This window comes from Echinops telfairi, unplaced genomic scaffold, assembly GCF_000313985.2.
Source record: "Echinops telfairi isolate 266 unplaced genomic scaffold, ASM31398v2 ScPeMD7_7467;HRSCAF=8505_1, whole genome shotgun sequence".
NCBI lineage: Eukaryota > Metazoa > Chordata > Mammalia > Afrosoricida > Tenrecidae > Echinops > Echinops telfairi.
In genome coordinates, this window is record NW_022111368.1 from 18,920,111 (window position 1) to 18,943,964 (window position 23,854).

General features: G+C 48.3%; 1 protein-coding gene across 2 annotated transcripts in view; it reads left to right on the forward strand.

The window, feature by feature from the left end:
• FHL2 (four and a half LIM domains 2) overlaps positions 1 to 23,854 on the forward strand; it is an 86,440-nt gene that overhangs the window by 38,059 nt on the left and 24,527 nt on the right. For both annotated transcript variants that reach the window (XM_045283985.1, XM_004704332.3), the window contains exon 2: positions 17,462 to 17,640. In XM_045283985.1, coding sequence (XP_045139920.1) covers positions 17,485 to 17,640 — 156 coding nt within the window. In that variant the 5' untranslated portion in view covers positions 17,462 to 17,484. The remainder of the gene's footprint in view (positions 1 to 17,461; positions 17,641 to 23,854) is intronic.

Consider the following 23,854-nt stretch of genomic DNA (forward strand, 5'->3'; position numbering starts at 1 on the left):
AGACACCGGCCCGCCGGGGTGCGGTGAGTCCCCGCGCTCGCCCCCTGCGACCCGCGCGGGAGTACAGCGGGGCTTTCGTTAACAAAGGCTTGGGAAGGCAGAGGGGAGCGGAGCCGTTGGGGTGATCCCCCAGGGTGGGGCGGGGGCCCACCTCGCCGACCCCTGCATGCAGGATCGCATCCTGCAGAGGTGAGTCCCCCACCGGGCGCCGAGCGGCTGGCCGAGTCCCGGCCCGGCCGCGGCGGCGGGGAGGAGGTAGCCCCGCGCCCTCCCCGGGGCTCCGGGCTTCCCGAGCGCGGGGGCGGCCCCGGCGCGTTCGCCGCGGTCCGTTCGCGCGGGGATGTCAGGGCGCTTTTCTTGTAAGACCCAGAGTGGGCTTGCGCCTTGGTGCGGGTGGAAATCAAGACACGGAGCCACCAGGCTGGAAAGGATCGTCCATCGTGCCTTATTTTAAACGGACAAAAAGCGTTTTTCCGCTTTTTTTCTTTAGCATTCATGGGTGATCTCGTTAGTCCTGGGGTTGGGAAGCGGAGGGGGGGGGGCGGGGGTTCAATGTTTCTGCTGTTTAAATGTAGACTCAGTCATCTCTATTTACTTAAAAAAAAAATCCCCATTTGGGTCTCAAGGGTAATCCGCCCAGCTCGGGTTAGATGAAGTATATATTCAGAACTGCTTTCCAGGGCGTGGACACACTCTTGCCCAACTCTCAAATAGGGGTTGTAATCCACAGAAGTAGGTACAAACCACAGTGCCAATGGGCCTCGTCTTTTTAGTGCCAGCTCTGCTTCTGTGTTTGATATAATAATATGTTATTATAGTGGAGAGTGTGGAGGTGATTTAGGCCAGAAAACATGTAAGGCAAGTTTTAGAAGTACAACAACGCCCCATTTGAGGCCCATACTCCTAGAAAACTCTTTGATGATGCATGGTATCTTTTTTTTGTGTTTTTTCAGCTGTAATTCAACCGAAAATCTTTGTGATTGTTTGCTCAAAATATATGCAGTCAGACTTCCACCAATTCTGCAATCTCTATATTTTTCATGTTGTGCACCGTTCTCGATAGCCTTGTTCCACATCATCCCACCGCCTTACCAGAAGCTCAGTACCCTCAAGTAAAAACTTCCTCTTTCCCCATCCTTCCTCTTCCCGGGAACATCTAGTAATTGTGTGTTTCTATGCACATTTGCTAATTGCACATCCTTGATACAGTATTTGTCCCTGTGAGACTACTCCCGCAGGGTAGTGTTTTCACGGCTGACCCATGTTAGGACATGCATCAGGACTTCCTTCTCTTTACAGCTGAGGAGTAATATTCCACTGTACATACAACCCCCTTGTTGTTTATCCATTCATCTGTTGATGAGTATTTCCGTGGTTTTCTCCTTTGGGTTATTACGGACATGCGTGTCCATGTGTCCATTCACTTCTCCAGTCTCTTGGGATTGATCTAGCTAAGAGTGAAACTGCTGCATCAGGGCATGTGTTCAACTCCGTGTTCAACTTTTGGAGGAACCTTTCTAAATGGGCTGCCCCGTGCATACGCCCACCAGCAAGCCGTGCGTGAGGGTTCCTGCTCTCTACAGCCTTCCCAGACCCTATCCCTTTTCCTTCTTTTAAGAATCATTTCCATTCTAACGTGGGCGAGAGAGTATCTCCGCGTAATCTTGATTTACTGTTTCTGGATGGCGCTTTCAGGTGAACTGCTCAGTGCGCCTTTCAACCCCAGCGGAAAACAAGGTTGCCTGCTCTCGTACAGACTCACAGCCTTGCATGTGTTGATCTCTCACTGTCATCACGCCGATTCGGACTCATCGCATCCCAACAGCACAGGGGAGAACTGCCACTGAGAGCTTCCAAGACCCGAACTCTTTTTTGGGTCTAGAAAGCCTCATCTTTCTCTCAGAGCAGCTGGTGGTTTCAAACTGCTGACCTTGTGATTAGCAGCCCAACGTGAAACCACGATGCCTCCAGAGCTCCTTTCTTGGGTCACTGTATGGCAAACGATGCTATGGCGGTGGATTTGGTTTTGATTTAATGGCCAATGGTGTTGAGTGTTTCTCTGTGTTTGTTGGCCATAGGGATGTCCTCTTTGGTGAAAGGCATGCTCCAATGCTCTGCTCATTTCACAATTGGCTTGTTCGCCTTTTTTGTTAAGGTAGAAAAGGGTTTTATATTTTTTGGAAATTACATGGTCCCCCCCAAGTTTCCCCCCCCAATCTATATGTAGATTGTTATTTCCCTTTTTGGGATGAACTTATTTGATGAACAGAAGTATTTAATTTTTACAAGATCCCATTTGATTATTTTCTCCTTTGCAGCTGGTGCTTTTGTTGGACTGAGGCTCATCACCAAACACAATCCCAACAGCTTCATGCCTATCAACCCAAACTCTGAAGGCTTACCAATTTCCAGATAGAATTAGGTTTCCCCATGCTTTAAAATGCATGCTTAAAAATGTGTTCACACAACAACCGAGTAACAAGGGCTAGCGATGGGCTTACAGGGAGCCAGTCATTGTCATAGGCGCGTAGCTTCACAATCTCATGTAATCCTCACAAGTACTCCATAAAGCAGGTCTGCTAAGATAGTTCATGCACACACGTGAACTTGGAGCTGGGCTGGCAGTGTCAAGTCAGCCCATTTCTTGGTTTCCTCCGTTTCCTACGTTGGAAAGGAGGAATAAGGATGATGTCTTTCTTAACAGGATTACTATAAAGCCTGCATATCATAAACATTGAATATGTATTTGATGTCTGCAATTGTAAAGATAAAGAAAGTAAGCGACTTGCTGGAGGTTACCTAGCCTATACACCGCAGTACCCAGGCAGCTTAGCTTGGGAAGCCTGAATTCTTAACCACTAAATTCTACTGAAGGAGCCTGGTGGCGTAGTAGGTTCTGCGTTGGGCTGCGAACCTCAAGGTAGGTCATCAGTTCAAAACCACCAGCAGCTCCACATGAGAAAGATGGGGCTTTCTACTCTCATAAAGAGTTAACAGTCTTTGAAACCAACAGAGTCCATTCTACTCTGTCCGATAGGATTGCTGTGAATCAGAATGCACTGACTGCAGTCAGTTTGAGTTCTGAGAAATTCTACTGGGGGCACGCCTGTGTATTCCAATAACTACCTTATGCTTTCTGCTTTGGCTCAAGATTGTTTGCTAACCCACTTCCCGGGCTAAAAGAAACGTAAATAGCAGACAAAAGCCCCCAATAGGACATTAAAAATAATTAGATGGGACACCGGTAGGGAGACCTGAGTTCCCTTCATGCCCTGCCTCTGGCCTGGGCTGCCTCTTGTGTCTGTGAGGGCTGGAACAGCTAAACCCCTCTGACTCAGTACCACAAGATTAAAAAGGTCTTTGCACTTCAGTGAACAAAATCTTAAAGTATTGGATATTTCCTGTGTTCTCTTATTATAAGAATTTTATCAAAGCCACATTTATCAAGTGCCCGCTCTCACGTGGCATTATACTGAGAGGTCACTTCCTCAAGATTGCTATCTGGAACAGAATTCATGGGCTTTCTCTAAGTCCCAAGAGCCGTTCCAGAAAACTCACTGGCCTTGTTGACTGTGGGGTGAGTCAAATGTACTTCCTCTGTCCTGAACTGCATGTCTCAACTTCAGCTCCCCAGCACCGATGCTGTCTGCTTACACATTCTCTCCACCCATTCCTGTGTTTGAAAGACTCCAACTGCAAATTCATGGCCATGGACTCAATGCTGACCCGCAGCGACCCTCTAGGACAGAGTAGAACTGCCCCCGTGGGTTTCCGAGACTGTCACCCTTTACGGAAGCAGAGAGCCTCATCTTTTCATAGAAGTTGGTGGGTTGGAACCCCCACCTTGGTGTTAGCAGCCCAACGTGTAACCCACTGCATCCACAGGGGACCCCTTTGCTTTTTAAAAAACTTTCTTTAGGGACCCTTTTTAAAACTTTTTTTTAAAAGTCTTTGTTTGGTTTGGTTTTAGCCACCGTGCTACTGGTGGTCTTGATTTTTGTTGTGAACTGTGACTCCCAGCTTACAGATCCAATCAAAGAGCCGGGGGATGTTATCAACTCACTCCATCGTCAGCACAGGTCTTGTGGGATAGTTCTCATGTCCAGTCTGAATTTGGACATCTTGTGGCTTCACATTTGTCCTTAGCCTTCATGATCCAACTCTTTACAGCTTTGATTTGAGGCTTTCCCTTCAGCCAAAGAAAAAAGAAGACCCCAAAACTCACTGCCATCGAGTCAGTTCTGACTCACGGGCACCCTATAGGACAGAGCAGAACTGCCCCCTGTGGGCTTCCGGACCTGCAACTCGTTACCCGAGGAGAAAGCCGCATCTTTCTCCCGAGGTGTGGCTGGTGGTTTCAAACGGCTGACCTTGCAGATCGTAGCCCAACTCGGAACCACTGCACCAGCAGGGCTCCTTAGGCAATTCATACAAATTGAGAAAATGGTGTGTCTGGTGATAAGAGAAGCAGCCTTTCTGTTGTTTTTAATGTGTGAATGGAATTCATATCAAATAGTATCCCTGAATCCATACATATTTGTTTTGTCAGTCGAAAGTAAAAGTGCCTGTGGGTATTTGATGATAAACCTGCCTGAGCACTAAGAACTAGCCACAGTCAGTAAATGAACCAGAAGATGTGCAAGTCTATAATAACAGAATCCTAATATTAGAGACGCTGGGTGCCCAGCTGCTAACCGAAAGGCAGGTTTGAGTCCACCCCATGGTGTCTCCCTGCAATCAGTGTCTGAACAAATCAGTCACTGAAAGACCCTGGGCAGCACTGACTACGTGGCACGCACTGAGTCTTCACAGAATCAGAAAGCCTCATCTTTCTCCCTCGGAGCAGCTGGTCCTTTCGAACTGCGGACCTTACAGTGAGCAGCACAACCTGCTATAAGTTGGCACTGACTTGACAGCAGCTGGCTACTGTTTTATTAATTCAATGGACTAAAGAAGCGCCAAGAAAGATCTAGCTGGGCCTGTGGACATGGGTGAAACTCCAGCTGGTGGAGTTTGGGCGCCTGTGCGTTACCGGAGTTCTGAACTTGAAAATCTGTCTGGAAGGCCATGGTCCGAGGCCATTTTTGCTGACCCTAACGGGAATCAGAGCAAGTACCCAGCTCTACTGAAAACTGAAGGTGTTTACGTCCAACCTGAAACCAAATGCTATGCAGGCGAGAGATGGGTTGCTTATGTGTACATAGCAACAAAGGGCACAGTGAGTGACCCCTGGTGGCAAGCTTGACAAACCCATGGTGACCTGGAGTCCAGAGAACCTGGTGCCCAATTCCAATGTGGCCTTCCTGCTCAGGGCTTTGGCAGAGATGTGGATCTGTATTGCCCAGGGATTTCCACTGACAGGAAAGCAAATTAAATTGTGGGTTTGTTTTTGGGGGGGGCTTAATTTTTAAGGGAAGAAAGAAGACACCACGAAGAAGCAAAGTTGAACCAAGAATGGAGGAGGCAGTCTCCCAGGGAAGTTAGTGGTCCGCAAAGATGAGAGGGGATCTGCGGGGGTAGGGGGGTTGGACACAGGAGAATGGAGCACCAGGCAGCAGAAGAGTCCACAGTAACCAGGCTTCTGTCGTTGGGGGAGACAGTTGAAACAGCTGGTTTTGTTTCATAGGTGTTGAAACAGACAACCAGGGGGTGAGTAACTTGCTCACACCCCACAAGGCAGGCAGGCAGCGGCCGCTGTAGGGTGGGAGGGTGGAGTCTCTCCCTGTTCCCACACTGGGATGATTTATGAAGCCAGGCATCCTGCCTTTCCAACCTCTATAATTACAGTTGTCTTGCACTGACTGGGCTAACATGTTTTGAGATTAAATTACGAAATAGTATCATCAAGGTGATTTAAATTCTTTGGAGCTAGAGCCCACTCCTTCAGAGTATTTTATCTGTCCCAGTGCCTAACCGCCTTTCATGGGAAGCATTGGAGTGGTATGCCCAGGCAGCCATTCTCACTCAGAGTGACCCTGTAAGACAAAGTGGAACTGCCTCAGAGGGTTTCCTAGGCTCCAGGAGCCGCAGGCCAGGCCTCCCCCCCTACCCCCCAGCTGTTGGTAGGTGTGAATTGCTGATATTGTAGTTATAGCAGCCACTCTCAGAACTTGCCAACACCCAGCTCCTCCATGGAAAATATCAGCACCTGAATGCATTCCTATTGAATGGAATCAGAAGTCCCCCAAACATCAAAATATGCTTTACTACTTCTTTATTAAGAATGGTCTTCATGTCAGAAATTTGACCTTTATTGTTTTCCCAATTCTTTTCATTATATATTCATTATCCAAAAGACAGGTAGTTTCAGTAGCTGGAGGCCAGAGAAACTAGGGCCGGTTCGAAGAGCCCTTCCTGCTCAGGCCTTCAGGCACAGATGTGTATCTGTATCCCTCCCGGCTTTCCGCTGACCAGAGAGCAAATCAAATGGTGGGTTTGTTTTGGGGTTGTTTTTGTTTTAAAGGAAGAAAGAAGAAAGGACACCATGAAGAAGCAAGGTTGAACCAAGGATGGAGAGTCTCCCAGGGAAGGTAGTGGTCCCCAAAGAAGAGAGTGGGTCTGGTGGGGGTCATAGGAGAATGGAACCAGGTACCCCACCTACCAGGCACTCAAGCCCCGAACATGTCTTAGAACTGTCACACACAAAATTAAGATTAAAGTGTTTTTTTTAAGTTGCCAGTTTTATCTCTGTCCTTTCTATATAAATATACTGTATTCAGTAAGTGCTCATTAATTTACCCTATAAGCATCATCATACAATGGCAATCATAGTTTTGCCCACAATTTAAAATATCCATTTCAAATCGACCCTAGATGATATTGTTTAGAAATTACATATGTACATAGATGTGTGTGCTTATATATGTATGTAGAAAATATACTTAAAACTAACAGCCCACTCCTTTTTGGCCAGACATTTTCCGTTTGTCTAGGCAAGATGAACAAGTCTAGACCCAGGCTAATGAAGAGTACTGAGGATGGGCTGTCTGTCCATCCTCCTCCTCTTAGGAGAACAAGTGGAGGCAGGCGATTTTCCGAATGAATGTCTCTGCATGAGAGACATTCTGTGAGAAGGAGTCCGTGCCTTTGAGTAGAAGTTCTTTTGATTTATAGGCATGCTGGGTCCCCCAGCACTTCCTGGAACAATTATCCGGAGAATATGTCATAGGATCTGGCTCATTCTTCCTGGGACCATTGGGAGCATCTCTTGGCTGGCTTTTGCTTCGTGGGATCCTCAGACTCTGCAGCTGAGTTTGGAGTAGATTTAGAGTCCAAACACAATAAGAAAAGTTCTGCCCTCCGTGGAAATAGTGATTTAACTGGAAGAGGGGAAAGAGTGGTCATGAAACTCGGGATCTGTTATGTTAGACATATGGATGCAGCAGATGCCAGACCAAATTGCATTTTGGGTGTACTCTGCAGAAGAATTATGCCCATAAAATTTACCTCGTGTATGTTAGTTTTTCAGTCCACATGTTTGTCTTCTGGGTAATTTACCTCTGCCCATTCAGCCTTTCCCTTGTTCAAGCATCTCTGAGTATGCAGGAAGCAGCCGACACTGTTCCCTGCAGGCAGGACAGCGTGATCCCCATCGTAGAGAATGTAGTGTGGTGCAGACAGAAGCAGCCACCATAGTATGATGTCAGGCGCGAATGCATGCTGTTGCAAAACCCCCACACAATGGACCACTTTTCTTTTTTTTTAAATCATTTTATTGGGAACTCATACAACTCTTATCACAATCCATCCATCCATTGTGTCAAGCACATTTGTACATTTGTTGTCATCATTCTCAAGACATTTGCTTTCTGCTTGAGCCCTTGGTATCAGCTCCTCATTTTCCCCCTCCCTCCCCCATCCACCCTCCCTCCCTCACCCTTGATAATTTATAAATTATTATTTTGTCATGTCTTATACTGCCCAATGTCTCCATTCACCCACTTTTCTGTTGTCCATCCCCGAGGGAGGGAGTTATATGTAGATCCTTGTAATTTGTTCCCCCTTTTTACCCCACCTTCCCTCCACCCTCCCGGTATCCCACTCTCAGCACTGGTCCTGAGGGATTCATCTGTCCTGGATTCCCTGTGTTTCCAGTTCCTATCTGTACAAGTGTACATGCTCTGCTGACCACTTTTCTTAATTCGCTTCCAAAAGCTTTACTTGATTGTTGATGAGCAGTGCAGGGATGTCCCCAGTGGCTTCTAAAGGGGCAGCATGACTTTGCAGAAGGGCCCGTTTGTTTGCCCTTCTTCTCCAGGTGCAGGAACAGGCTTGGGAACACTCACAGACTCTCAGTAGCAGTCCCGTAAAGAAAGGTGTAGAGCAGGGATGGGGAGCTTTTTCTTTCTCCCCCTGCCAAGTGCCATTTGGATAATAACACCATTCACAGGCCAAACCTTTATGAACTCACCCCTGCTGTGATGGCTGGAACTGCTACCCTTTGGTGAGGTGTGTGGTATTGATGATTTTGTGGGTCCAACGTTCCCCACCCCTGGTGTAGAGAAAAGCTTTAGGGTTTGGAAGGGCAGGAGACAGTGGCAAAGCTTTGCAGGTCCTGAAATAAAGTGAGCATCAAGAAAGAATGCTCACTTCCATGATGCTGAAGACAAGGTGGGTGCACAAGCAAATGCGGTGAAGAAAGCTGATGGTGCCCGGCTATCAAAAGATATAGTATCTGGGTCTTAAAGGTTTGAAGGTAAACAAGCAGCCATCTAGCTCAGAAGCAACAAAGCCCACATGGAAGAAGCACACCAGCCTACATGATCACGAGGTGTCAAAAGGATCAGGTACCAGGCATCAAAGAACAAAACATCACATCGTTGAAAACAAGGGGGAGTGCGGAGTGAAGACACAAAGCCCATCTGCAGGCAACTGGACATCCCCTTACAGAAGGGTTGCAGGGAGATGAGCCAGTCAGGATGGAGTGTAGCAATGATGAAACATACAACTTTCCTCTTGTTCTTTAATGTTTCCTTCCCCCACCCCTCCACCCCCCACTACCATGATCCCAATTCTACGTTACACATCCAGTTAGACCATAGGATGTACACTGGTACAGATAAGAGCTGGAAACACAGGGACTCTAGGACACATAAACCCCTCAGGACCAATAATGAGAGTAGTGATTCCAGGAGGGTAAGGGTAAGATGGGGTAGAAAGAGTGAACTGATCACAAGGATCTACATATAACCCCCTCCCTGGGGGACGAACAACAGAAAAGCGGGTGAAGGAAGATGTCAGACAGTGTAAGACATGACAGAATAATAATTTATAAATTATCAAGGGTTCATGAAGGAGGGGGTAGGGGTAGGGGAAAATGAGGAGCTGATATGAAAGGCTCAAGTAGAAAGCAAATGTTTTGAGAATGACGATGGCAACAAATATACAAATGTGCTTGACACAAGGGATGGATGGATGGATTATGATGAGAGTTGTACGAGCCCCAATAAAATGATTAAAAAAGAAAGAAAGGATGCTCAGCAGAGACTTCGGCCAATCCCAAGTCTGCCGTCAAGGAAGTGTGTGTCCCTTCAGGCCTCAGACCTGGGAAGGACAGACCAGTGGAGGCCGGCTGTCAGCCTTGCCTACCTCCTGCCTGGCTCCTCTATCCGCTTTACTTTTTCCTCCTCCCCTTTTTCATGTTTCTCCTCTTTGTTCCTTCTTATAACCCATGTCCCCCCCGCCCCTCCGCCACACACACACACACACAAACTTTGGTCTAGAGGTTTTAAACATGTAAAGATCAAACCAAACCAGATCGTGTGGTTGGTGCCTTGGCTGCTGTGGAGTGGGCCTGACTCACGGCCGCCCCACATGTGCCAAGCAGAAGAGCCTCAGAGGGCTCCCAAGGCTTCCAAGAGCACAACCCTAATGGGCCTTTCTCCAAATGGGCCTCTACGGGGCTCAGACCCCCAGTGTTTGGGCTAGAAGTTGGACACTTTAATGCTGTTGGTGCCATCGAGGGGCCTCTTTTGTAAGCCTGTCTGTGGCCTGTCTGTTCACTGCCATCAAGTGCAATCTAACTCACAGCGGTCACACAAGATGGACTAGAGTGGCCCCTTGGGGCTTCTGAGGCGAGGTTCCTCATCTTTCTCCCATTTAGAAGCCCAGAGGCTTCTGTTGGTATTGTTTTATTTTGGTTTTAAGTAAGCAAACCCTATGCATCGATTGTACCCTAAATTCCTGCTTGCATCGGAGGAAAAACCGGGTTCATGGGATGCTGGGGAGCAAGGACTTCTCCGGGCTGTCCTCACCTCTGAGGAGCTGCACCTGGTTCTTGCCTCATTCCGCAGTTAGCCTGGCCTGGAGCCTAGGATACAAATGGAAGAAGAAAGACTAGTCTTTAGACAGAGGCGGACTGACATCAGAGTGAGTTAACCCTGGTAAAGGATAAGAATTCCAGGACCCTGTCATTTGGATTTGAGTCAATGAAGTGAGCCCGTAGCCACAGCTTGTGCTTACTTGTCTCTTTCCACGCACTTCCTTGATCCTTCCATCATGCCTGTGGGCCAGCTAATGGACCAGAAGTTTATATCAACTGTCAAGTGTGTGTGGGGTGGGGTGGGGGGGTGTGATACTGAGGTCCGGAGACGGACTGAAAAATCCTTTCAGCACCAAAGGGGTTCTATTTTGATTTTCATAAACAATTCAAAAATGGGTTCTGAAACCCTGGCAGATTTTTAAAGAGTTGTTGCTTCTCTGTGTTGTCTCCCCCAACCTTCTAGCAAAGTCAGTAAACATTTCATGGCGAGCGAGGGGCCTTGGTGGGGAAGGGCGGGGGGGGCTTCTTATCTCCATGGCAACCCCAGGTATGTCAATGAGAACCGTAGACCATAGGACTTTCAAATGATTTGCTCTCAGCTTCTAAACCTAACAGTTGCAGTTTCAGGCCACTGGCGGCAGGACAGGAGGAAGGCCTGGTGATTTACCTCTGTAAAGTTTCCCAGAACCAAACTCACTGCCATCGAGTTGATCCTGACTCATAGCAGCCCTCCAGGACAGGGTAGAAGCGCCCTCGTGAGTTTCCAAGACTCACTCTTCACAGGAGTAGAAAGCTTCGTCTTCCTACCATGGAGGAAGCTGCTGGGTTCAAACTTGCTGACCTTATAGTTAATAGCCCCACCGCCAAGAAAATCCAGTTGAGTAGTTACACTCGGAAACCTGTGAGATACCGTGAGTAAAGGATTCCAATGTTTGGTTTGTTTTTCATCTTAAAGCAGGCATCCCTGGCTGTGTTAGTCTGGGTAGACTAGAGAAGCAAAATTCATAAACACCCATGTTTTATAAGAAAGAGTTTTATATAAAGGGTAATTGTACATTAAGCATCCCAACCCAGTCCAGCCCAAGCCCATAAGTCTGACATTAGCCCATATGTCCAACATTGATCTACAAAGCCCTCCTCAAACTCACAAAATATATGCAATGATGCCACATCAGTGAGTGTGTAAGCATCTCAGGACTGGCAGGGGTTTCTACACGGCTGCTCCAGCACCCAGGGCTGCATCTGGGTAGGTCCATGTGGCTTCTCCTCAGGGATGTCTCCCAGGAAGTCAGCCTTCCCGGGTGAAGCAGGGAACTGGCTAATGCAGCTGCAACTGGTCGACCACCAGAGAACAAGAGACGAGACAGGTGAGGCTCACTGAGTCATTATCTCTCTGCCCTTCAATTAATCCCACATGTGTTTATCATCTGCCAGGTTGGCACAATAAACCTTAACTCTCCCACTGGCTGACATGATCAGTTCTAAAAACCAAGCCAAATCCATTGCCATTGAGTCAGTACCGACTCGTAATTACCTTTTGGACAGAACAGAACTGCCCGTATGGGTTTCCAAGGCTCTGCATCTTACTAGAGTAGCGATCCTCCTCTTTCTGCCTCGGAGCTACTGGTGCATTTAAATCACCGGCTTTGCGGTGAGCAGACGAGTGGGTAATCCCCTTCTCCACCGGGGCTCTTACAGGAAATTAGACACAAAGCGAAAGCACTGGGCTGCTGGCTGCAAGATTGGCACTTCAGACCCACCCGTTGCTCCTTGGGGGAAATCTGCGACTGTGTTTGCATGAAGAAGCACAGGCTTGGGAACCCTCTGGGACAGTTGTACTCCATCCTGCTGGGTCACTATGACTTGGAATCAACTCAGTGGGCGTGGTGGCTGAGCGCTTCACTGCTAAATCAAAGGTTGCCAGTTGGAACCTACCCACTGCCTCGCGGGAGAACGTTTCTGTACTGATTCGTAGCCTGGGAGGCCAATGGGAGAGCTTCACTGAGGTGACATCGACTCGATGACAATGGCTTCTGTTGGTTTTGAGAAGCAGATTGGCAGCTCAAACCCATGGCACCTTGGAGGACAGGTCTGGCCATCTGCTCGTTCAAGTTTGCAGTCCTGAACATCCTAGGGGGCACGGTTCTGCTCTGCAATACACAGAGCCGCCCTTCGTTGGCATGGGCTCCATAGCAGCTTTTCCCTTCCTTTGGTACTAGAAGGGAAATTGGTTGCCAGGCCTTTCTTCTGTGGCGCCCTGGGTGGATTCTCACTAGCAACCTTACGCAAAACCCCTCACACCACCTGGTCCCTCTGAGTCAGAATTCGGCAGTGGATTTGGTTATGTTTTGTTTCATTTGATCCTCTTTCTGCGATGACTGTGCAGGCTGCGTAAGATAACCTGTGCTGGAAACAGGTGGCTGCCTGGTGCTTACAGGAGATGCTCGAATGGATGGCTAAGCAGGGATGCGAGGCTTTCCTTGCCGTGGTCTCTGACTGTCCTTTTGACTTGTGCCACCCCTGAAGGATCCCTGGTGACCCAGTGGTGACAGCACTGGGCTGCCAACTCAAAGGCTGGCAGTTGGACCCCACAAGCCTCTCTGTTGAGAGAAAGGGCTGGAAATGTATGTCCATAAAAGTGTACAGCCTCACAAGCCCCATGGCCTGATCGACTCTGTCCTATTGGGTCACTGTGAGTTGGAGTCCACTCAGTGGCTGTGGGTTTGGATTTGGGTTTGTGCCACTTCGGCCTACTGGGTGCTTGAGTGACTCTCCTCTTCAGGGTGCCCCACTTGCCCTAGTGGTTTGTTTTGTTCCACTTTGGCTCACCTTTCCCCTTTGGCCTGAAGCCCCACTGGCTAACACTTACTCTAGCGCAGGTCCTTTATTGAACGCAACAAGTCTAACACAAGCCTATGCCTATGGGTCGGGGTTTGAGTTTGTCTGTTTGTTTTTGTTTTTACCCTTAACATACTGCTCCAAACTCTGTTTCATAAAGATCTGTCTTCCCCACTCGACTAGAAGTTCTTTGAGGGAATGGCCCCTATTGGATTCATTTTTTTACCTCCAACCTTTTTATATTACACTTGGGCCATAGTTCTGGCTCAGGCGATGTTTCTTGGATGACTGAATAATCAAGGATTTTATACTTAAAACTGCAAAATTACAGGGGAGTTAGGACGTATGCCTGTAAATATGATTTTCCAATCATGAAGAGGCTTGCGATTGGATACATAAATTATGTGTTTGTGAAATTAAATAAAGGTACTCTGTACAGGTTAGTGTTTTCAACTTTGTGATAAAAGGGAGTTACCTAAAAGGTTGGTGGTTCAAACCGTGCAGACATCCAGGGGGAGAAAGATGAGGTTCTCCGCTCCCATAAAGATTGACGGCCTGGGAGACTTCACTATGAGACAGAATTGACTCAGTGGCATTGGTTCTGGTTAGTTTGCATTAGCACATGCTGTACTTAGTCTGAGATTTAAAGGCTTGTGCGCAAAGGGATTTTTGGAAATCTTACGTAAGCGGGCCTTCTCAGATAAAGTACATCCTGCTGTGCTTCTGCTTGGTGCTGGGTACGCACCATATCTGGTGATGTCAGCAGAAATCTGCTGCTCATTAAAACGGTGATGCCTTCTTCGAGAAAACAAAGATCCTAGGGGGAGAGAGGCCCATGATGGTAAGACTCCATTCTAGAAATGGCGGGGAGGAAGGGGAAAAATGAAGACCTAATGCCGGGGGCTTAAGTGGAGAGGAAATGTTTTGAGAATGATGAGGGCAATGAATGTACAAATGCGCTTTACACAATTGATGTATGTATGGGTTGTGATAAGAGTTGTATGAGCCCCTGATAAAATGATTAGGGGGGAAAAAAAAAGAAATGGCATCTGTACCACTGAGAGAGGTATCTCCTCACAGTTCAACCCCTGAGCAGAGCACAGTCTCCACCCTTTCTGTAGCCCCTGGGTGGTCTAAAGGGCTAGAGACCAAACGGTGTGCTGTTCAGATCCACCCAGAGATAATTGCCACAGTCTGTAGTCTCTTCCCTTCCTTAACAGGTGTGGTGCTTATCTGAACTCCTTGGAACACCCTGTTTTCTAATTTAAAGTTGTCACCCACTCACTGCCCTCAAGTCGATGCTGACTCATAGCTGACCCTAGAGGACAGGGTGGAACTGCCTTGTGGGTTTCCAAGACTAACTAAGGGAGTAGAAAGCCTGGTCTTTGTCCTGCAGAATGGCTAAGCGGTTTCAAATTATAGGACAGGGTAGAATTTCCCCTCTGGGTTTTAGAGACTACAATTCTTCATAGAAAGCCTCATCATTCTCTGGTAGATCGGCTGGTAGTTTTGAACTGCAGGCCTTGTGGCTCACAGCCCAATATGAAACCACGAGGCCAGTTCATTTTATGTAAGTTAGAGGGCTATGTGGAAACGTGCATGTGAGTTCTCTTTTGTTATTTGATATACCTTCATTTTTTTCCACCCATAAAATGAGGTGGTTGTCCTACATAATCCCAGGGACCTATTTCCAGTTTTTTGAATTCTAAGATTTATTGTCTATCTTCTTTCATTCTCATTTCAACTTCTCAAATCCTTACTCATATTTGTGTCAGCAGAATAGGCATTAAGCCCTCCAGCTTCCACAGCCAAATGGCAGCCTTTGCTGGAAAAAATATATATGTTGGAAGGACAACTGTCAATTGTGATAAAATAAACAGCAACGGTTTTCAAGGCCAGTAACTAAGGGATTATAGGAAAATATTAAATCTTCTGCCAGGATAGCTGCTGCAACAAAGGATATTTATATGTTGGGTTTCAGAGTAATCATCCAAATTCTACCAGACACTTATCTTGTGATAGTATCACAAGAATGTCCAGATAATGTTTTCTTTGACTCTGGGAAGAGCAATTTAAGAAGATAGATTGGGCCCCATGTGTCCAGCTGCACATTTAATATTCTTGGAAGAAACTTGTGCTATAAACACAGAAATAATACAGCATGCATGCTTGAAAGAGAGATGTTCCTTTCATTGCTTGTAACTGTCAGGACCTTGTACTCAAAAGTACAGAATTAATGAACACTAAGCATTGGGCTGCTAACCACAAGGTCAGCGGTTTGAAACCACCAGCCACTCCTCAGGAGGAAGGCAAGGCTTTCTACTCTGAGTTGGAATGAACTCGATGGCAAAGAGTTTCGATTTTTGGTTTATCCAATGTGCTGAAATAGACCTGTGGTACAGTAGTTAAGCAGAAGGTTGTGGGTTTGAGCCAACCTGTTGCTGGGAGAAAGCTGAAATGGTAGCTAGCGTCTTTAAAGATTCACAGCCTTGGAAACCCGATGGAGGCATTTCTGTTCTGCCCTGTAGGATTGATGTGAGTTTGCATCGACGTGATAGCAATAGATTTATAACTCACACAGCAGTATTTTATTTGTATTGCATGGTACCATGCCGGTGGCCTTCAAAACAAAACAAGAAGAACCATGTCTGTTGCTGTTGAGTCCGTACTGGCTCATGGCAACTGCATGTGCTGGAGAGTCAAGCTGCACCAGAGGATTTCGTGGCCATAATCTTCATAGGAGAAAGCCAGGCTTTTCTTCTGTGGGGCCACTGGATGGATTTGAACCACCAACCTTTAGGTTGCCCACTGTCATCCGAATGATTCTGACTTATAACAATCCTAAAGAGGATTTCCAAGACTGTAAATCTTCAGAGCAGCCAGCGGTATCATTCTCCCTTGGAAAGGCTGGTGGGATTGAACTTCCAGCCTTGTGGTTCACAGTTCAACACCTAAAATGGCTAGGTCACCAACCTTACATGTTCTTCTCCAAACCATCAACTCGATTCCAGTGACCCAGTAGGGTCCCATAGAGCCGCCTCTCTGGGTTCCTGAGGCTATAAATCCTTAGGGGAATTGACTCATCTTTCTCTTGCAGAGTTGCTGGTGCTTCAAACTGATGACCTGGAGGCGCACAACCCAACTCTTAACCCGTTAAGGCACCACGTAACGGTCCTTCATTCATGCTATGGAGTCACCTGTGACTCACGGTGTCCCTGTGGGACAGAGTGGAACCACCCCTGTAGCTTTGTGGGACTCCTACACATCTTTACCAGAGTAGGAAGCCTCATCAGAGATGACTGAAAATTGAGCCAAGTTTAATGAGAGCTTGTGAAACATTGCTCATCTCCGTAGCAAATCCGCTTACATCGTATACCACATATGAAACGTCCCACTTTTCAGTTAATTGAACAGCGCCATCTCAGAAATCAGTTTTTAATGTCCTGAAGGCATTTCTTCACAGTCGGCATCCCCCATAGTCAACTTCCTCTCTGGAATAATTCTCCCTTTTTTATATAGAAATGGTCCCGGAGGGTGAAGAAGGTTGGGGATGGGGGAGAGGACCCTCATTTTCTCCCCTCTCCCCCTCTCCTGTAGCTCTCTGCTCACAGGTGCTGTTACACTCATCCTGGGAAAATGCAGCAGGACAGGGATCCGCAGTGACTCAGACACGCATGCTCCTTCCTCTTCGGACAGCACGAGGTGTTGCTTGGAGACGCCAGGGATTGGGCTTCCTTCATTTTGACTGAGTGCTCATCCGTGGTCTTGGGAACCAAGCCCTTCCCTGCATCCAGTTCCCTTGCTACCTGGGCAGCTGGAGAATGGTTTTCTCATCTGGGAGACCTAGGCGGTTTCTCCTGTGCAGGGGCAGGCTGCACTTCCTAGTGTCGTCTCAAGGTCAAAGGAGAACAGAGTACTTACTCTCAGATACTCTCCCTGGGGCCGAGGCGAGCATAAGGTTCCTCGTCTCTGCCTTTCTATTTTGGGGGCCTGGAGAAAGGCAAGAAAGGCCCTGTCACCCTCCCCAAACACAAACCAAGCCTAACAGGATAACTGCTCTCCAGGTGAAATGCGTTCTGCTGTCCACAGTGGAGACAGCTGTAGTTGACACAGGTCACCCAGCACTGAAGCTCGGAAAAGAGGTGGCACGCGTTAAAACCCAGAACTGCCCCCGGTGAATACAAGGACCCAGACCCTAAAAGGGGTGGCTTTGTGAAGGTTGAGTTTAAAAGTATTCAGCCGGTGGCAAGAGCAGGCCCCTGGGTAAGGGCGATAACTCGCAGACTCACAGGTGGCCAGACAGTTCGTGCCTTTGCCACCGCTGTGTGCTAACCGGGTTGTCTTTCTTCTTGTCTCTGATAGGTTGTTGAAAAGCCAGTGTTAAGATGACTGAGCGCTTTGACTGCCACCACTGCAGTGAAACCCTCTTTGGCAGGAAGTATATCTGGAAGGAGGAGAACCCGTACTGCGTGGACTGCTTTGAGACCCTCTACGCCAACAACTGCGAGGAGTGCAAGCAGCCCATCGGCTGTGATTGCAAGGTGCCTGGCCGAAGTCTCGCGGGACCCACTCTGCCTAACTGAGCTCAGGCCCTTCTGCTGGGCCTCTCCGGCTGCCCCAATATCAGGGGGCTGCTTTGCATGACTAGAGCCGATGCCCTTCTTCTCACCTACCTCCTGAAAGGCTATCTTCCAAGCCCTGTCTCCCCCACTCCAAGATGGGCTGAACCCCTTTCAGAAGCCTTCCTGAGCCCGTTTTACCTCCAAGGGATTTGCTCTCTTCCCTCGCTTAGTTCCAGAGCACCTGGATAATGCCACTTCAAGGCATTTAGAATCCCAAACACATCTTCTATGTTCTACATCCTTATCCCCCTCTACCTCTCCTTCCTCCCAGCCCTGACGGGCCAGGCTCTCTGACTCCCATCTGTTCGCCTCTTCGTGGCAAACGTGTGATGGTGGCTGCTCTGTAAATATTTGCTGAATGACTGTGTGTGAGTGAGGGAGTGGGAACCGGTGTCTAGGAAATGGACGTATAAATACACTGAATTCCCTGGCGTAGTATGGCCTTTTTTAGGGGATGGGACAGATGTTTGGTTTGGGGTGTTTTTGTCTGTCTTTAATTGGGAGAGGCACTTGCATGAGGAAGGAACACCTCGACTTGGCTGACCCATTGGGGCTCCCCAGAGGCCAGTGGTCATTTGTGCTAGTTAGCACTTGCAGTTGACTGTGTGACGCCTGGCTTATCCTTCCCAACACATTCTTCGTCAGACCTGGATGATGGATGGACACCTCTGGAGTGTCCTGGATGTTCACAAAGATCTCCCATCTCCTCACCTGCCAAACAGCCACTAGAACATTGTCATCCTGGGAGTCACTATGTTTATTGTAACATGTGGCCATTTGGGTATCTATAAGGATTTCTAGTTTTGTGGAAGCCAAGTCAAGTCCTGGTTTCTCTTTCCCCCCGTCCTTGGCTTATACTCTGTAGGGCTTTCTCCCAACTCTCCTCGGTGGTTATTAAGTATCAATACACTAAAGGGGCTCCTCTGGGTCTGCAATGGGACAGTCCCAACAGCCAGTGCAGTGTCTGACGTTTCCTGTCACCCAGTTCCTGGGAAAGGCAATATATCTGAGGCTGCCCCAGCCGGCTCTGTGGCTAGGTATTAAGTAACGACGGAGGGATGATTTCCATCTTGTGCAGAATGAAGCCGTGCCCTGAGGGAGATAAAGGATGTGCCCCATGGGCTACTTGAAACCATGCTCCACCGGCGTATCTTTTGGCCTCAGAACAGGAGCGGCGTGCCAAGTGTAAAAGAAATGAAACTCAACTGCGGTGTAGTGTAAACTTTCAAACGGTCCAGAGGCTTGGCTGTGTGGACTAAAAATTAGCTGATCTTGCTTCTCTAAGAGTTATCTTTCTTTCTCCAACTATGCCAGATATGTCTCCTGCCCCTCGTGAGCATTCCTAGTCTTTTTCTATTCCTTCTTCATCGGTTTCATAGGCTACGTATATGCTGCGCTCAGACCCCAAACTGCCTGGTTCAAATCCAGCCTCTCTGTCTTTCCCTGTGTGACCTTTGGTCAGTTACTTGGTGTCTCTGTGCCCACCTTTGCATCTACAAGATGGCGTTAATACAACGGTGCCTATTTCATATTGTAGTGCCTATAAACCACACTATAATATAAGGCCCTCAGCACACAACATAACAGCTGACACTGTTGCCAACCCCCAGCTTTCCTTTCCTTCAGAGTGCTTCCCCCGTCCCCCTGGAGAACACCCCCTCCACATGCCTCTGCTCACAAGGCTCTCCCATTACTTTCCCCGGGGGAAACGCCAATGAGAAATGCCTGTTTACAGGAGCCCTGGTGGTGTTGTGGTTACGAGTTGGGCAGCGACTACCAGGTCAGCATTATGAAACCAGAGCCACTCCACGGGAGAAAGACCAGGCTTTCTACTCGTGGATAGAGTTACAGTCTTGGAAACTCGCAGGCTCAGTTCTCCCCTGTTCTGGAAGGTTGCTATGAGTCAGCATCCACTCGATGGCAGTGAGTTGAGTGTAGGAGCACAGACGGTTAAGCATGCTACTAACTGAAAGGTTGGGAGTTAGAATCCACCCGCAGGCTCCTAAGAAGAAAGATCTAGCCATAGTTCCCCAAATCAGCCACTGAAGGTGCCAAAGAGGACTGTCTTACTTTGACACCCAAGGATGGCATAATCTGCAGACTTGAGGGCAGCTGCCTTCTTAAAGATCCGGGGTGGGGGTGGGGGAGTGGAGGGGGCGTGGAGGAAGTACTCAGGTAGGTGAGAGGTTTAAATTTTATTCTGACAAAGAACCATCTTGTTTTCTTGTTTAAAAGAAAGGCTTTGGCTATTTGGGACAAGTCATTCTTGACCAATGGCTGAAATAAAATGAAACGTACAACTAAAATCACATATTTTCCAATGTGATTTAGTGGGAAAAGACCTTTTAAACATGCCCTCCTTTGGCAAATACATGATGAGTAAATAAACAAGAATTCCATTCCCACCCCCGGCCCTTCAAAAAATGGACCCAAATTATCTAGGCCGCTGCTGCCGAAAAGCCAGTTGTTAATCATGCTGAACTCTTGCACCAGATTAACAAGTTATGATACATGGGGTTACCCCATGCGATTTTTCTACACTTTAGAACAAAAAGTGATGTTGAGTTGAAGTGTACACTTCCCTATTGGGGGCTTGTGCATATTTGCGGTGTCTTTCTGGACCTCCGAGGATAAATATGCGGTTGGCTTGGGGAGAAGGTGATAGCAGATCATGTCCCTGTTATTGCAGGAAGTGGAGCGAGAAGCCCTGGCGGCCGGGGCTCCTGGTAGGGCAGCTGAGCAGGCCAATCTGGTTGCCATTCTTATTTCTTAAAATAGCCCAGTCACCAGGGCCCATCCTCAACTTTCTCCCTGCAGGATTCGTGTGCTTGTTCAATTGTCAAATATTGACAAGCCTGGAGGAATGAGTGAAGTTTGAGGTCATCAACTTGCTAGCTTTCCAACGAGAGGGGCAAGACTCGTGAGCTCACCTGTGTGAGCTCACTGTTTCCGTGAAGCCGCTCCATTGTGCCTTTTATTTCTAGGAAATGACTCCAGGAAAATTCAGTGATCATTCATTTTGTGGCCAGTGGAATGATCCTCTGACATTACACTCTTCAAATTTTTCTTGGACATTGAGTGATACTCGCTAAATAGATATGTAGCTATATGTATATTTTTAGACTGCTCCCAGATGTCTTCTTGACTGGGTGAACCCAAATTATGGGCTTCAGAAACTCCAGAAGATAAAGATAGGTTGGCCATGAACCCCAGACATGGCTCTCGTTACTGTGCCTTTAACAAATCAGTGATGTTAACAAACTCTGGGCCATGTGTAGGAGCCTTAGTGGCACAAAGGGTTAGGTGTCGGCTGCTAACCAAGCGGCTGGCAGTTTGAACCCACCGCTGTTCTCCAAGAAGAAGATGAGCTGTCTGCTTTTGTGACGATTTGTGGTCTCAGAAGTGCTGGCAGTACTCAGTGTGTGTGTGTATTGGATTGGCGGTGGGGGGTGGTGGTCACGTTTTGAGAATGCCCTAAGTGGCACACATGGTTCAGTGCTTCATTTATATTCAGAAGAAAGGCCTGGTGATCCATTTCCAGAAGCTTTGGAAACCCTGTGGAGGATTTCTACTCTGGACGTATGTGTCGCAATGCCAGCGAGTCAGTGGCCGCTGGGGTTTTTTAGGAGGAGGATATGTGACAACTGGAGTCAGGGACATCTGACCTCCTCTAACTCTGTGAGAGAAAGAGGGCAGGGATCCGATACGTGTTCCCTCGATACGTGTTCCCTAGCTGGCTTTTTCACCAATGCTGACGCCACTCGCCCCGCCCGTAGAGCTCTGCTTCTCTGCTAGGGTCAACAGTGCTTTGCAATGGCCACACGGAATTCACAGACAATACTCAAAAGTAAAGTTACAATTTAGGATCAGGAATTGTGCAGAATACAGTTCTCTGGTAGCGAGAACTCAGCTGTCCCCAGAGGCAGGCTTCTCCCTTAGCCTCTCGGCTTCCTTTCTCTCCTGCTTAGGCAAATGTTACAAAGCTCTTTAGCTGTGCCAGTAAATGCTTGGAGACACTCGTTCTGCCAGTAAACCTCGGCCCTCAAGCACTCTCTCACTTGGTGTGTTGACAAGTCTAGCTCAATGGAAAAGTGCCTGGAAGCACCCCCACCACACCAGCAAGCCTCCTGTTTGCTGTCTGTAGCTGTGTCTCTCTGTGAGCTTGGAAGCCCATTATACCATCTTTCACGGATGGGCTGTTTCTGAACTGGTTCTCCTTACAGCCATGTTACCCTGCCAGCTTGTGTAGCCCCTGGCTGGGACTCAGAGACTTGTGTCCGATGTAGATTCCTTTAGTGGGCAGTCCTAGGAGGAAGGGACATTGGCCTGACCTCCGTCCAATGGAACCTTCCATTAAAGGTCCCTGGTTTCCTCCTAGGTCCTTGCAGATGGCAATGACTGTTACAGAAATGACATTTGATTTGTTTCTGTATCTCTCTTTCTAGCTTCCTACTTAGTTAATCAGGAAACACCAAACTAATGATCAAATTGATACGAGTCCACCCAGCAAATGTACAAAGCTTATCAGTTAACGCTTAAAACATTCTTGGAGGACAGAACAAGATGTGGAAAAGTGGTCTTGGGGCAGAGAGCACCCCAAACCAAATTGCCCTCAAGGCTGCTCCAACTCATAGCAGCCCCGGAGGACAGGGTAGAACCTCCCTGTCAGTTTCCAGGACGTTAACTCTTTCCTGGAGTAGAAAGCTGCCTCTTTCTCCTGAGGAGCAAACCGCTAACCTTGCAGGTATCCCAAGGCGTAACCACTACCCCATCAGGGCTCCTATAACGCAACCAGGGACTCTGAAAGAGGAGGCTAAGGTTTCTCACCAAAGGGTTGGAGGTTTGAGTCCTCCCAGAAGCACCTGAGAAAAGAGACTTGGTGGGGTGGGGGGTGGAGAACAAGAAGAAGAGAAAAGACTTGGTGATCTACTTCCAGAGCATCAGCCATTGCCCCCCTGTGTGGTCAGCCTGGGTTCGCCATGAAGCTGGTGTGGTGCTTTCTGGTTACTCTCTCTAGATTGTTTCTGACAAACACCTGGAATACAGAGCAAGGCTGTTTGGGGGGATACAGATGCCGGATTTGCTCCTCCTGTGCTGAGGCAGAACACACGGTTGCATCCTCAGGCCCTTCCAGCGCAGGCATTGTGCCTTCTGGTCCCAGCCTCGTGGCGTTCTTGAGCCCAGCACTTTCTCATTGGCTGGGCTGGTGAGTAAATTCTTCCTGGGTAGATCATCGCTTTGGAGTTTTCCATGCCAGCTTTGCCCATGGAGTTTGTAACGGTACTCGGCATAGGTATCTCTGTATAGAAACGGTCTTACAATGCCTTCACCCCCAGAGCCACGCAAACCGCTGTCCTCTCTGGGAACTGAGCAACGGGGCTCCCCAGAAGGCCAGATGTGCTTTGTAAGAGGACCTCGCTCCGCTCAGGGGTCTGAAGGAATCACCGCACCAACAAGGATGCAGAATGTTCAGCCGAGGCCCGAGCCTGCCCCTGGCGAGCTGAGTTTAGAGCGGCTCCGGCTCTCGTGAGCAGTGTGACCTGGCAAATTAAGCCACCCCCGAGCCTTAGGGTTCCTGGTGGCCTAGTGGTTACATGTTGGGCTGCTGACTACAAGGTCAACCACTCCAAGCCACCAGCTGCTCCTCAGGAGGACAGGGCTCTCTCCTCCGATAAAGAGATACAGTCTCGGAAACTCACAGGGGTTACTTCTATCTCTGTGAGTTGGCACCGACTCTGGCAGTGCGTGTAGTTTGTTTGAGCCTGTGTTTCCCCATCTGTAAAAGGTGGAGAGGATTAATAAGGTACCATACAGGAACCACTCGGAACAGTACCTGTGATTTCCCTCGCCACCCATCCTGGATGTGCGGTCTTCTGTCGGCAGGACTTGAGAAGAAAGTGCAGTTGGGAGCATGGTAGCCCGACGGGCCCAGAGCCAGGAGTCCCTTTCCAGAAGGCTGAGCAGGGAGGCTGTTTACGGAGCGAACGCTTGTCGATTGGAGGAGCTGGGAGTTTGGGAAGTCAAGCAGTCAACCAGTGACATCTTGCGTCCAGGGTGACCTTGTGCCTCAGGGTCACCTTCTGTCAGCTGAGGGTCCCTTCAGGCCACTTCCCTGATTCTCTGTTTCCTCTGC